Consider the following 14451-nt stretch of genomic DNA (forward strand, 5'->3'; position numbering starts at 1 on the left):
AGTGAGCATAGGAGCATAAAACCAGCTCCATGGGGACATGCCCAGCTCTTTCTTCTGCTCCCGGGAGCACCAGTCGCTCACTGCATCTCTTGTCAGGCCATGTGGGCCAGAGCCCCAGCCTCAGCGGGCAGCCCTTGGCTCCTGCCGGGTGCTGCCAACCGCTGTGCAATCTCTGGGGCTCGCAGGAGGTGACAGAGCAGGAGCAGAGGCACGGGGAGGAGGATAGGGCTGCTCAGCTCTGGCTCCCCGAGCTGAGCACATGGACCAGGCAGGAGGAGGCTATTTTTAGGTCCTACCTGCAGGCAGAGCCAGGGCAGCAAGTGCCAGGGGCTGCTCCAGCTCCATCGTTTTCTGTTCCACTCCAAGTTCAGTGCGCTGGAGCCAAGAGCAGGCGCAAGATGAGTTGCAGAAGGAAAAGGAAAACAGTTAATCAACCCAAGCTGGGAGCTGCTGGCAACCAGGCCCCACCATGGGTCACTGGGCTGGCAGCTGTGGCCAGGCCAGCAGCACTTCCCGCACTCCCTTGGCCAGCAGGAATTGCCCTCATTGGGGAAAGTTGCAATGGAACGTTTGCTATAAATACCGCTAATCCCTGGGGCTGGGGGGAGTGGCATTGGCAGGGCCTGACAACACACAGGGCCAGGGGAAGCTGCACGCTAGAAATTAATTTAAATCCCAGCACTTCACCCAGCCAGAGCAATCCCAGCTGCTGCTCCTGGAGCTCCTACTCTCAGGGCTGCACCCCCATATCTAAATGTTAAGAGCTTTGCTCTTAAGCAGCCCCATGCCAGGGTCTTATCCCACTTCATCCCACCTCAAGTGTCCCCTCTGCTGCTGGTCTAACCTCAAGTGAGTGCAGAATGGGGGGGATCCTGCTGCACCCCAATGGGGAGTGGAGATCTGTGAGCATTGGGATGGTGTGGGGAGCACAACAGGAGCCCCCATAGCCTCACGCACAGCTCCCTGAGCAGCTGCAGACAGAGGAGCCCCCCCAGCCCTGCTCTGGACTGGCTGCCAAGGCAGCTCCTATCCCCCACAGCACTGCATGGCCGTGGATGTCCAAGGGCAGTTGCAGGCAGGGTGAACCTGTGGCAGCCGGACTTTCAGCAAGTGGTGACCCTGCTTGGCCCCAGCCCGGCTGACTCTGGCTGTCCTGTGGAGATCCATGGCCAGAGCTGGGGTCTTGCTCCCAGCCTCAGGGCTCCTTGCTCTGGGCTGCGCTTCCATGCTAACAGCTCTTTGGTCTCTGTCTCATATGAATAGTGTCAGCTCTAGTCCTAGGCAGAGCCAGCACTTGCCTTGCACAGAAGGGGCTGCTCCAACAACACCCAATAAACTTGCTGTTGGATGGCAACAGCATTGCTACTTCTCACCTTCCACCACCATGTCCAGCCTATGGTTCAGCTCAGATGCAAACAGACACAGGACAGGGCCCGCAGCCACCTCCAGAGACTGGAGAAGAGACACATCCCATCCTAGAGCTAGCAGTGAGGGAAGGAGCTGGGAGACCTGCCCGCGCATTTCAGAGCCAGCCCAAGCCCTCAAGGGCTCAGCTCTGCCCAATGAGCCCCATGTTTGAGTCAAGAGGCTCAATTCCAAACTCTACCTGTCTCCTTTCATCATTTAGCAAATACTAACTCATTTCTGTCCCTCTCCAAACCCCACCACGGGCCCCTCTTCACCTCAGCAGGAATTAACACACCCACAGCCAACAATACTGAAACTTTGTTTTTTGTTACTAATTTTGTTATTATGCTGGTCCTGCTGCTGCACCTTGCAGAGGTCAGTCCCAGCTCGGCTGGGCTGCCAGTCATCTTCCAACAAAGACACAGACAACCAGTCAAACAGCCTGATTTTTTTCTTTTTTTTTAATCTCAAAGGAGAAAAATTACCTTAAAACCTGCCAGAGGGATTTCAGTACATGGTCCAAAGGTTTCAAGTTCACAGTCTTGAAAATTCCTCTGGTTTCTCATGCCTTCTTTTAAAAACAAAAAAAGGGGGGCAAAACAATAAAAAAGCAAATGGGGACTGAGCCTGCCCTTGCTTAAAAAGAAGGAGAATCATTTACATGCACATTTTAAAAACGTAGGGAGAAGGCAGCCGGGCCTACGAAGAAACTGCTGCACAGTCCCAATTCCACTCCAAAAACTTGGTGAAAGAAGGATGAGCACAGCCGTGCATATGCCTGCACACATTCACCCCCACTCCTCACAGAGTGCTTCATTATGCATCAGGGACAGAGAAACTGTCTTCCTCTTGGGGCTTGCGGATCCAGCTGCCATAGCCCAGCTCTTCCAGCGTGCTGAAGAAGCACTGCTTGGCTGCCTGGTATGCTGTGGCTGCCTCCTTGGCATCTGAGTACACAGAGAAGCTCAGCAGGTCTTTGCGGTTGCTCTTTGCACAGAGCTGCTGGAACAGGGTGAACATTTTCCTCTTGGACACACGAGACACCTCCAGCTTCACACTGAGAAGGAAGACAGCAGCAGCAATGAGGGACAGGACACTGAGAAGAGCCAAGAGGACCAGGGGGCTCAGGGAAAATCCCATGGATTTCTGGGAGAAACCGTGGGCTTGGCAGGCTGAGCAACATTCTGTTTTCAGGAGTGCTTGCTTATGTCTGTTTGAAATTCCTCCCTCCAACCCTCCCCGTGTGTAGGGTGCTGTAACAGTGCAGAATGTACTCCCCACCTCAGAGCTGTCCCCCTTCCCCCAGACAGTGTCAGGAAAAGGCAGTGTCAGGAAAAGGCTCTTCTTACCCATCTACTTTCCCTTTGGTGCCATCCAAGACTTCAACTTCGCTTTCATCAGCAAGACACCAATTCACCGATGACTCCTTCGTCTTGCCCGTCTGCCTTGCAGAGTCATACACGCTGACTCGCCCAACCTGTGCAAGAGGGTTCCTTAACCTGGTCCTGCTGGGGGAGTCTCTTTGCCCCTTTCATCCCTCACAGTTCCAGCTCACCACAAACTTTCCAGAGCCACAAGGATAAGATTCTTACTGAGTTGAAGGCTACAGAGGCAACTCTAGTGTCCTTTTTTCCGGACTAAGACATTGCCAGTAACCCCCAAACTGTGGGGCAACACAAAGAGGGCAGGTTCTTGGGGTTTTCTGTGTAGGGCCAGGAGCTAGACTGGATGAGACACTGTGGGTCCCTTCCAACTCAGGATATCCCTTGATTGTATGATTCTGTGTTTCTGGTCACTAATTCTTGCCCCTGGCTGGAGGGCTGCTGCGCAATGACCCCCCCCCTGCAGAGTGCCTTGGGCACCCCCAAACCCACTGGTAAAGGAATGTGGGACAGAAAGATGAAGAGGTGCTATGGCTGCAGTACCTCAGGATGGTTAATGTGATATGGAGCCTGGAGCTTTTCCTTCAGCGTGTTCCCATCCCTCTCCATGCGGCAGCAGATGGCACGGGTCAAGTGACCCTGACTGTACAAGTAACCTGTGGAGACAGAGGTGAAGGTGTGAGGAAACAGGATGACACAGGTAATGGACTGGCCAAACCCCAAGAACTTCAGCACTGCTCACAGGCTCCCAAAAGCCTACAGCATGTGGATCAGCATAGCTACATGTATCCTGGGTGTGTAAGACAAGGGTTTATAGACTGCAACATTTCTCACCAAAGCCACACACAGTTTTTTTTTCACTCTCCTAGATCACGTGTCTTCTAAAAATCCAGAACTTTGGAGGGAAACCCATTCTACACACAGCCTAAAATCCATAGACTCCCTTTTCATTTTCAAACAGCTCTGCCAAGAAAGACATTTCAGTCTGTTACTCCTACACCCTCCACAAACTTTGCCATCACACGGGGCAGTGAGACAAGTTGTTACTGCATCCCAGTTCTACCCAGAAAGGACAGAGGGTTTCGCACCGAGCGTAACAGAGCGGAGATAAACTGGCTCCAGGAAGTGTGACAGCAATGCCCCTTGCAAGCCAAGTATATTCCAGCGTAAGATTTTGTCACTGCAGGACATGGTTCGTAACCGTTCCCCATGCTGGATCCCGTCCCATGTGGGCACAATGTCACTCGACTCCACAGGAATGGTACCTTCCCCTGCATAAGAGAAGAAGAAAGCTTTTCTGTATAATGTCAGATATTCAATAAATTAAAACCCCCTCAGCAACTGCACAAGAAACTTCTGGATACCCAGAGTGAACTCAGAAGTCTGACACCAGGTTCACGGCACACTCTGGCATTCGGTATTGGGTACTGATGAGTAATTTTCAACATGGCTGAAGCAGAATAGAACATTGCTTGAAAGGGAGGGCACAGAGCTAGGAGCTTTGCATCAAACTTCAGCTGCAAACTTCATGAGCGTGACAGTGAAACAGGCAGAGCTGGGAAGGGAAAGGGACTCTCTCTAAAAACTTCCATCTACCTCTTTTGGTTCCTGAATGCTTCAAATCCCACAAGGGCACACACAAAGGGGTAAGGAAGCTCTGGAGCACCAGAAAGGCTCAGAGGAGAGAACTGAAGCCACCCAATCATGGAGGGAGTGATTGCACTCACCATTCTCCACCTTGGTCCGCAGTTTGCCTTGCTTGGGGTTCTCAAAGAGAGGCTGGTGCTGGGGTTGCCCCATCTCGTTTGCCTGATCACTGCAGGATTTATCAAAGAGTGCTCCGTCTCCACATGGTGCTGTGCTAGAAAACAAATCCTCCCTGGTTAGCACTGACTGTAAAGGAAACAGCCAGGGCCAGGGGCATGACAATGCTGCTGATGCCAGTCATTCAACCCCTCCCCACAAACCTGATGTAGAGGTGAAAGGTAACATTGCTCTTTATTTTGAGTTTCTTTCCTCCCGCTTGCTCAAAAATGCTCTCTTCCGCAGAGGAAGGATTAGATGGGTCATACTTCATCAGCTCACTGTAAAGAAACCTGAAAATAACACCATCCTGTCAAAAGGTTGCTCTGCTTCTCAGACAAGGAGTGCTTCAACTGACAGGCAGGGTCTCACATCATGCATGGAAGAGCAGAGACCAGGAGCTGTGGCTGAGGATGCTTGGGAAGCCAACAAACAGTGCTTGATGCACAAAAAGGGCAAAAAAACCCAGATTTTCTGCCATGCAGAGGACAAGCAGTAGAAAAGCAGTATCCTGTCCAGGAAGCAGAGGGAAGCACCGGCAGGAGAAAAGAAGGAGCCTGGCTGGGTGCTGCTTGCATGCATCTGATCCCAGTGTGTAGAAGACTTCAAGGTTGTTAACCAGCATCTTTAGTCAGCAGCAAGTTTGCATTAAATGTAAGCAACCCTGCAGGCAGCTGAATTCAAGCAGTATTAGAATGAGCCCATGATCTGTTTACAATCATGGGGACTTTTATGGCTGCTCTGGCCAGGGAAAACCCTGAGGTCTCCAACATCGTCTCAAGGACTAAAGAAAAACTGCAGCTTCCCAGAGAGTCCTTGAGCAGAGCCTGTGCAAGGGACTGATTTTGCAAGGAGAGGCAGAGTTCAATCCGCCGTGCCAGAGCAGCCACTGCTGTCAAGATTAACAGCTGAAACAGACAGTAAGCAAGATGCAATCCTGATTCATCACTTCCCAGGACCTGCCCTCAACGCTTTCCCTTGCTGAGAAATGCAGAGCACAGCGGCAGCACACAAAGGCTTGAAGGAAGCAGCTGATTTTTTTGTTCATAACTGAAGGACAGACATTAACCAAGCAGTCCAGCTTCATCTCACTTCGGGTTTCAAAAACTAAGAAGTGCCACAGTGGGGAAGGGGAAGAGAGGATTCTCCAGTTTAGTTGGGAAAAAGGATTGCTGACTTATCAAAGCAAACAAATACAGTATGTTTTCCTGAATCCTTCTACACCCAGACCCAGAAAGACCAGGAGACCAAGCCTGCAGTGGCTTGGCGTGGCAGGAGCTGTGCTCAGGCTGGAGAGCACCCTGCACATCAGCCCAGCAGGAGGCTTAATATTAAGTACATCAGATGCAGCCCTTGGGCTCCTGGCAAGTCTCCCATTCAGTACTTATTTGGGCATCATTCAGGCATGGCCCCTTCTTATCAGAAATAACTTCCATCTATTTAACAACACATGGGTAAACAGTGTCTGAGGATCACAGCATCTCTCAGCACAGCAAAGAACTAGGGGTGCGTTTCAGCTGCACCCCTCCAGGATGGGTGAGCAGGTCCTGGCAGGCCCCCCTCCTTTCCCTTTGGGTTTCCCCTTTTCTCACCTCACAAAGCCTCTTCGAGAAATGATTTCTGCATGACAGTCATTTACTGTCTCCCCCTTCAAGCTTAGCTCCTCTCCTTTCACACAGCGATTACCTGAAACAAACAAACAGAATTAAATAATAGGGCAGGTGTCAAAGTCAAGATGGCTTCAGAGACAGAGGGAGGAAGTCTTAATTCTTGGGGCTCCTGAGCAGCAGCAGCAGCATCCTGCCTATTAAATCATTATCACAAGCAGTTAAGAAGGATAAAGGGACACCACTTTAGGGACAGGTAGATTTAAAGTGCCATGAGTTTTGGGGGACTGTACCTTCTCGAGGGCTTTTCAACCCATCACTCCTGGTAGAAGGCTGGCAGCAAAGTAGAGGAGATAAGGTGCGTGCAGCTGTGAGAAACTGGGGGATCATGTGCTGTAGTACACGAGGAACCCATGCTCTGATGCACAGAGTAGCACGCAGCAATGCAAGCAAAGATTAAGAGCAATACAGCTGCAGGCACATTCGCTTTGTTCTCTCTCTCTCTCTCTAACCAGACCACTCATGACACCATGTGAGTCCTGGGAACGTTCTGTGCCCTCTCTGAAGAAGCCTACAGCAACAGCCATTTCTGAGCTGTGGCTGACAAGGAAATCTAGCATGGAAGTCAGAGTTCAGTGTGCTGGAAGAAGCTGTTCGTACCCGTTCCGATGCTGACCACCACTCCCAAGCCTGTGTTTCCTTTCCGCATGATGATGGCAGCCAGGATCTTGCGCCCGAGCAGGCTGTGCTGGATGCGGGCAGTGAGGCTGTTGAAGCGCTGGTGGCTCAGCATGGCCATCTGATCATGTAGGGTGCTGCCGCTCACAGGGAGCTGGGATGGGGACACAACAGCACAGACCATGAGCAGGTCACACCGCACAGCTCAGGAAGGAGCTAACCTGAAGCACAGCTCTCCAAGCAGAAGGCAGAATACAGAAAACTTTGAGCTTTGGGCAGCGCCGTGTCAAGGGGTGGGTGAAGTTCTTCTAGGTATTTCTGGGAAAACCTCATCCAAGGCTTTGAGTTCTGCTTTGGCCACATCAGAGGCAACAGCAAGCTGTCTTCCTGGCAGCAAGTGACATGGGCTGAGGAATGGCCTCCTCAAAATGCCAGGGAAAACCCCAAGCAAGAAAGAACAAAACCATCCTGCCTATTTCCAGAGACTCAGGCAAGGAAATCTGTTCCTGGCTTTGGAGGAATTCCTCCTCTAGCTGCCTGTGAGGAGAGTGCACAGTCATTCTCAGTGCAGACCAACCCACCTCCTCCAGCACTGCTGACTGACAAATCCTCCCTGACGGCTTTGCTATTTAGAGCCCCAGCTGCTGTACCCAGTTGTGCTGCCTGGAATGAGGCTTTTCACAACACCCTTAAGTGTGATTTAAATCAGCCCAGGTTTGGGACAGTCATCCTGACACAACCAGGGCTTTGCATTTATCTGATGCATGAGTTTTTTGAGCTGACACACAATTGGAAGATGTAATAATTGAAAGAATTAAAACCAAGCATATTAAAAATTAAAAATAGTAACATAATTAAAGTAAGTATGTTCCTACTCAGGAACATACTACAGGAACACATTCCAGTAGCTTGTAGAAGAACCTGATAACAATTTAGCCCTAAAGCAGAGGCCCACAGGACAGAAGGGTATGCCTGTGCCCTGAGGAAACATCTAACCCACTTCAGGAAAACCACATCAGATTATCTACAGCTGCAGAGAACAAAGGGATCACAGTTGATTCTGAAGGCATTTTTCTGCTGGAGTAGAAGGAGGAGCATAGGCAGGGCTACAAACACAATCCCAGCTTTGGCAGAAGATTTACCTCAGTGCTGTTCATCCCTTCCATGCGCTCGGTCTTCTCCGATTCCCCAATCAGGACTCGGAGCGCTGCATCAGCTGCCTCCTGCTTGCCCTGCTTTTTGTTGTGTGCAGTTACAGCTGGGAACCAGCGGCCTCCAACTTTCGCCTGATAGACAAACCTATAAAGAAACCAAGAAACCTGTGGATTTCAGTTCGGTTTTTACATTCTCTAAGTGGGGAGAGGAGGGAATCAGAGGGACAAGGTTTGGCAGAGGCAGCAATTAGCCCTGTTGCCATCTCAAAAGGCATCAGCAATTTTGAGCTTTCTGCCCTTTTTCTAGGACAACAGCAGCAGCACAAAATTTCCTTCTCCCAGATGCTGCTACTTACTTGGGATCATGGGGAGGTCCTGACTGGTCAATGAGTTTGAACTCTGCAGCAAACCCATTGGAACGGGCATACTCCAGCAGGCCACTAACAGGATTGACGTTAAGATACTTGATGAGCTCCCCAACACCCTTCGTTTTCACCACCTTGGATTCATCTGGAGTGCCAGTATTGTGCATGGACTGGTCACTGTGGGGCTTCACAGCAGGCTAGAGCAGAGTTAGACAGGAGAAGGCTGTTAAACACTGAGCAGCTGCATTTAGCACAGGCCAGGAGCAGCAGCAAACCTCTGCTCCCCATGACCTTGTGGAGTGAAATCCAGCAGAACAGGAAATAAAGGGGGGGGAACACCCGATTCAAAACACTCGGGTCTTACAAAGAAACTCTTTATACCTGTTCAGGCGAGACGTGGGGTACAGACTCTCCAGAAAGAATCTTCACAGCAACTTCTGCTGCCATTTGCTTTGCTCCCTTCTTGCTGTTTCCTACCACAGCAGGGAAAATTTGGTCACCCATTTTCACACAGTAGCTGAACCTGACAGGACATTATAGTACATGAAAAGTGTTAACCATAGGTGTCTCAATCTGGTTATTATCCCCGTCTCCCACTTCCAGGTATATCCTTCTGTATTATCTCAAATTTATCTGTAATTGTAATCTATTGTGATGGCCCTAAACACTCCCAGTAGAGCACAGCCAGGTAGGGTACAGGACTGGAACCCACTCCTGCTCTGGTAGAAGAAACAGCATCCTTTCTCTGATAAAGGGCATCACTTTGGGTCTCTTTCTGGAACTAGATCATCTTGGATGAGCCATGCCCAGAATCCTTGGATAAGAGGAGCACTCAGCTGGGTCAGTGACAAATCCAAGGATGTGGGCAGCATGCTGAAGAGGAAGGACAGTGAAGAAAGAGTTTCCATCCTCCCTCAAAGCTGACAAGAGTATGCCATACCTTGGATCATGAGGTGGGCCTTCCTGAGAGAGCAGCTGGAATTCAATTATGTTCCCTGATTTTTGACCATACTCCATTAATATGCTGATAGGGTGCTTCCCAGGAAGCAGGTTGAGGTGAGCTGCTGCAGATGACAGCTCTGGCTCCAGCTGCAAAGGCTACAGCAAGAAGATGGAGGAAATCAGCGTCAGACTCCACACTGTTTGAGCAGCCTCGCAAAGTTTTCGTAAAGAAAACAGGACTCACCAATTCTGGTTCTGAGCTGTCAGAGGGAAACTGCTCTTCACATTTAATTCCACCATGCCTTCCGTTCTGTGCTTCACTCATCAGGACCTTCATTGCATTAGCTGCTGCCTCCTGTTTAGCCAGTTTTTTGCTCCCTGCTTCTGCTGGTGGGAATCGGCGTCCATTAATCACTGCCTGGAACTTAAACCTTTGAAAGAGAAAACCAAAGGGGTAAATTGAGAGGCAGAAGTGTGGTCTTCTCAGAGTAAGCAAGGCGGCTCTTGGAATTCAAGGGAGAAGAAACAGCCACTTCCTGGCTGGGAGAGTAAACCCAGGCTGTCATGTGCAGAAGACAAAAATACCAAGGGTACCCGAACAGCACTGCATCTGGGCCTTGTTTCATTGCATTTTCAGAGCTGTTCACAACAGAGGAGCAGCTCCACATTTTGTTCTGAAGGAACAGGATGAATTGCCTTGTTCCACCACAGGTGCCAGGAACAGGTAATGGCTGTATGCAGGCAGCAGCTCTGTTGTGGCTCCTGCCCAGGAATAAGAAAGCTCAAAAGCAGTGTGCACGGTTTCATTTGCATGTGGTCATTTGGGGTCACTCCTCCCTCTGACATTCTCTGTGGCTATCCAGGGCATTCACAACATCTTAGAAAGGTGCCACCTCACATAAATCTCTTGCCTTTGACATTTCTGCCTCCCCCATTCCTGTGAACTCTAACAAACAAGTTTATCTTCCATCCTCCAGCCCTGGAAACCCGCTTCCAAGGAGAGTGGGTCAAACCAGATCTGGAGAGGGATTATGGTGCTGAACCTATTCAGATTCCTTCTTAAAAAAAACCAGAACAACAAACCCTGGGACTCCATCTTTAGAAATTAGGCCAATTTTCCCGTCTAGCGAATCTATTGACGTACTCCAGTGTGGCACATATGGTGCTTTTCACGGTCTCGCTGGTGCTCAGTAACAGCCACGATTCTGCAAGGGGAAGCAGGACTCCAGAGACTGACTTGGCCAACTCCAGTGTCATACCACATGCTCAGCTCACAGAATCTGCTCTGATCTGCTACAACACAGAAACTTCCAGAGTGGGGCCACCTTGCCTAACTTAAGACACCTGCACCCAAACACTTTGTTCTGGGCTCCCTTTACACCACTTCCAGGGTGAGAGCATCTTGAAAGGCAGCTTAGAAATACCAGTTTCCCCCTATATGATCAAACTGAAGCCAAGTAATTGAGATGGGACCTAAGGAAGAGATTAATCCCACCTTCGCTGCTCAGAATGAGGAGCAGAGTTGCCAAAACTGGGCTACCTGGGGTTAAATTTTAGCCTTGTTTTATTTTTTAAGCTGATGCAAGGAATCAACTAGGCTAATCCTTCTGAAATGAAAGAAACATTAATAGCAGGCCCCTTCAGGACAGCTGAGTGGGTGAACTTAGTTGAAGTGAAATCATTTTAAGGAAAAAGAGCTCAGAAAAGGTAGGACATTTTATTACCGTGGCTCATGAGAGGGTCCATTCTGCTCCAGCATGATGAAATCACAGTGTTGGTACGTGTACTGGGAATATTCAGTAAGGCCACTCACTGGGTTCTTCTCCCGACAAGCTATCAGTTTCTCTACAGGCGTACATGGAAAAGCAGTATCGAACTGGGCAGCATAACTGGGGGAAGCTTGAGAATTCATGATGTATTCTGACTTATCAGGCTGCTTGTTGATAGCGTTCAGATTATCGGGGATATCATCTGTGGTCCACTTGCTGTTTTCTGAGTTATCATAATTACTCAAACTGGAGAATTCCAGCTTAGTGTCCTCAGATGCATCTGCTTCTGTGTCACTGACATTTCCCTGACAAGGCTGCCCCAAAAGCTGCTGCCCATTGTCTACACTTTCTTCTTCTGACGCCATCACAGCTGGTGAAGCTGCAGTCATCTCCTGGGGACATGGAGGGACAAAGGAAGAGGGAAGACCCGACTCAGGAGGTTTGGGATCTGCCATCTGCATTACTGTGCTGGCCTTCAGCCTCATCTGCATCCTCTCGCGTTTCCTGTCTGTCAGGGACCATCGTGGTGGAGTTGCATTCTGCTTGTGGACATCTCCCAGCTTTTCCAGAGCGCTAAGAAATGCGTTAACGTCCTTGGCCCTCGAAAACCCAATGTTTTTGGCAAGATTGAGTGCTGTCGTTTCCACCACATTGAACAAGTAGTTGCAGATTTTCTCCTTTGTCTCAGCCATCTCTGGGTCTCCTGAGCCAAGCGTGCTCTGCTCACCTCCTCTGCTCTCACAAGCCAGATCTGTGCAACTGGCACTGTAGTCAGCAGGGCTTCTTTCTCTCCCTGAACTGAGGCTGGCAACTCTCCACAGCGGCGGTGTCTCTCCCCCTTTGTGCAACTTGCCTTCTCTGAGGAGTTTATACAAAACACGGTTGACCTCTTTCTTGTGAGTTTTAAGTTTACGTGCGAGATCATTAGCCGTGCAAGTCCTCCCCTCCTCAAGCTGCCTGAAAACAGTCAGAATTTCTTGTTCATAGTCCTGCCCAGCAAGAGACAGTCTTTGGAAATTCAGCCTCACAGCATCAGAATCTCTCCTAGAGTTCTCCTGACGATGGTACTGCGGAGGGCAATACCGAGGTGAAGCCTCAACCCGCGGATGCTGGCTGGAGAACCTACTCCCTCCAGCCCTGCTGAAGCTGGGCTGACATCTGTCTGCAGGAGCTGGTGCCGCAGCTCGCCCGCCTCTGGTGCGCGACTCCTTGTGTGATCCCCGCCCCTGCAACACAGAGACTTCAGCGTCCTGCTCTGTTAGGAACTGCTGGTGTAAAAAGGTTTCCTGATTAGTTTCTTGTGAGGTACGAGGGTGCTTAAAAAAACCTCGATTAGTGCTGGGGCAGTTATGTCTTGACTGGGTAAGATACGAGCCTCTGCCTCGCCCAGCGCCTCTAATCATAGCGCACTCCTGGGACACACGTGGGAACCAGGCTGCCGATGAGCCAGGAGAGGAGCTGTCACTCACTCACTCCACACTCTCCCGCCCTGAGGAGAAAAAACACAGGAATTCAGAACATATTTACACAACTACAGGATTCCGGAAATGCAGTTTAAACAGCTTCTCAGCTACTGAGGCATTTCAAGTATCTTCTCCCTTGTCAATTTTTTTTCCCTACTTTTCTAGGAGTGTAAATTAGTCCTGTAAAAACAAACAGCAAACTTTGGCTGCCCAGCAGAAAACCAGCAGCCCCAAATTGCAGGTGAAGTCAATCACGAGAAGCAGCTTTGTCAGAAGTGGCCCTCTGCTCCTGTTAGACTTGATTCCAGCACAGGGCTGGGTGGCCTGATCAGGATGCACTCCTGAAACACAGCAAGCTCCACTCCCCTGCCCAGAGAGGGAGAGAGAAGAATCTCAGACCTACTTTGCAGTCTGAGAAATGGGGGCACGAGGAGGTGAAGGAGTGCAAGGAGGTCAGCTGGAGCAGCACAAGGAGCTGGAGCAGCTTGTGTAGTCACACAGAACAGAGCTGCAACAGGCTTGCAATTATTTTCAGATTCATGGCCAAAACGCTCTGAAATCCCAGGCATCTTTTTCTCCCTGGGCACTACGTGGTCTGTAGAGGTAAAGCATCACACGACAGGGGAATGAAAGCGATAACATGCAGAGAAATTGGATAGGTATGCAGCTCACAACAGCATGACAAGTTTGTTTGGATTACAGCCCAAATTTCACTGTATCACACATAGTTGTGCTGCCCTCCTGGGGTACAGGATGCAAGACTAAACTACTAATATGCTTTTTAAAAGTAAGGAATCCAGCCCAGCATATTCTAATTCTCTGATAACACTTCCTGCGAAACTGAGAGGATAAACACACGGAACATGATACACACTGCCGGCTCCCCATTCTGCCTGCTCCTCCGTGACTTCCTCAAGGCACCTACCGTCCCAAAGATAGTTTTCCCGATGCAAGTCTCGTCTTTAAAAAGCTCCCCATCTTCACCAAACACACCTCAAGGCCAATTTAAATTGTCTTTTCATTAAACAACTGCACTCGGCTGCCACCGCCGGGACTTGAGTCTGAGTGCAGGGAGGCTGAGCGCAGCGCGATGGGTTCCCACCTGCCCAGCCACGAGGGAGCCCTGCTGCTGCCCCCCTGCTCAGTGACCTCGTTTTACAAGTGCTACCTGAGCCAAGGGCAGGGTAGAAACAGGAAGAAGGCTTTGAAAAAAACGCTCTTACCTCAGTCTCATCCGTACGCTAAATTATTTTATGAGAAAACACAGGGGAAAAAAGAAACCCCGACCCGCAGAACGGAGCAGCACCGAGCAGCCGCCAAGATGGCTCCGAGCTCCCTTTCAGTTTCGTTTCCCGCAGCAGTCGCTCCGCCCCACCCAGGGAGCTCGCAGCGAGGGCTGGCCGGATTTCGGGCTTTCCCAGACACGCTCTCGGCTTTGGGAGCGATCGTGAAGTTCCTCACCAGCGGCGGAGCCTGGGGCGGGAAGGCGAACCCGGCAGGGCGGCTCCTTGCCCCGGTCCCTGTGGTGATGCAGCCCCGTCACTCACGAGCTGCCGCCGGGACCGGGACGGGGTCGTGGTCCGCACAAGAGGAGCGGCTGCTCTCCCGCTGGGAGAGGGGCTGCGGGAACACCGGTCACCTGCAGCTACACCCGCCGAGGGGACGCAGGGAGCACGGCAGGACGGGTGCCGCCCGCACCCATGTCAAACCACGCTCCCGGGCCCGGCACCCACTGCTGCATCCGCGGCAGCAGTGACGGCACCACGAGCACGAGGGCGAGGCCCCCGAGCCCGGAGCGCACTGTACGAGAGGGCGGGCTGGGGTACACGCGGCGAGCACCGGGAGTCGAGGAGAACGTTTTATTCTACGCGTCCCGCCCTA

The 14451-nt window shown here is 50.8% G+C and overlaps 1 protein-coding gene across 2 annotated transcripts; it reads right to left on the reverse strand.

The window, feature by feature from the left end:
* Window positions 1-1989: 1989 nt before the first annotated feature.
* On the reverse strand, window positions 1990-14306 carry ADAR (adenosine deaminase RNA specific). 2 transcript variants are annotated; one of them, XM_068995473.1, is made up of 15 exons: window positions 13794-14306; window positions 11063-12596; window positions 9583-9769; window positions 9337-9494; window positions 8778-8919; window positions 8388-8593; window positions 8020-8176; window positions 6860-7031; window positions 6185-6278; window positions 4757-4885; window positions 4517-4650; window positions 3878-4060; window positions 3333-3445; window positions 2757-2884; window positions 1990-2464 (listed from the first exon to the last, which is right to left on the reverse strand). In XM_068995473.1, exons 2-15 carry the CDS (start codon window positions 12508-12510, stop codon window positions 2224-2226), a joined length of 3492 nt encoding a protein of 1163 aa, XP_068851574.1. In that variant the 5' UTR covers window positions 12511-12596; window positions 13794-14306; the 3' UTR covers window positions 1990-2223. The 2 variants fall into 2 exon arrangements, with proteins under 2 accessions (XP_068851574.1, XP_068851576.1); XM_068995475.1 differs by having other exon boundaries at window positions 12974-13843.
* Between the last annotated feature and the right edge of the window lie 145 nt (window positions 14307-14451).

Source organism: Aphelocoma coerulescens, chromosome 25 (genome assembly GCF_041296385.1).
Source record: "Aphelocoma coerulescens isolate FSJ_1873_10779 chromosome 25, UR_Acoe_1.0, whole genome shotgun sequence".
Taxonomy (NCBI): Eukaryota; Metazoa; Chordata; class Aves; order Passeriformes; family Corvidae; genus Aphelocoma; species Aphelocoma coerulescens.

What these genes read in the sequence shown, in the direction of transcription:
- ADAR (XM_068995473.1), bottom strand. Translation starts at nt 12,510, where the DNA reads ATGATTAGAGGCGCTGGGCGAGGCAGAGGCTCGTATCTTACCCAGTCA. An exon ending in GGCCCACCTCATGATCCAAG is followed by an intron (nt 8,920 to 9,336) that starts GTATGGCATACT and finishes ATGTCCTGTCAG; the next exon opens with GTTCAGCTACTGTGTGAAAA. An exon ending in ATCACATTAACCATCCTGAG is followed by an intron (nt 2,885 to 3,332) that starts GTACTGCAGCCA and finishes CCTCTTGCACAG; the next exon opens with GTTGGGCGAGTCAGCGTGTA.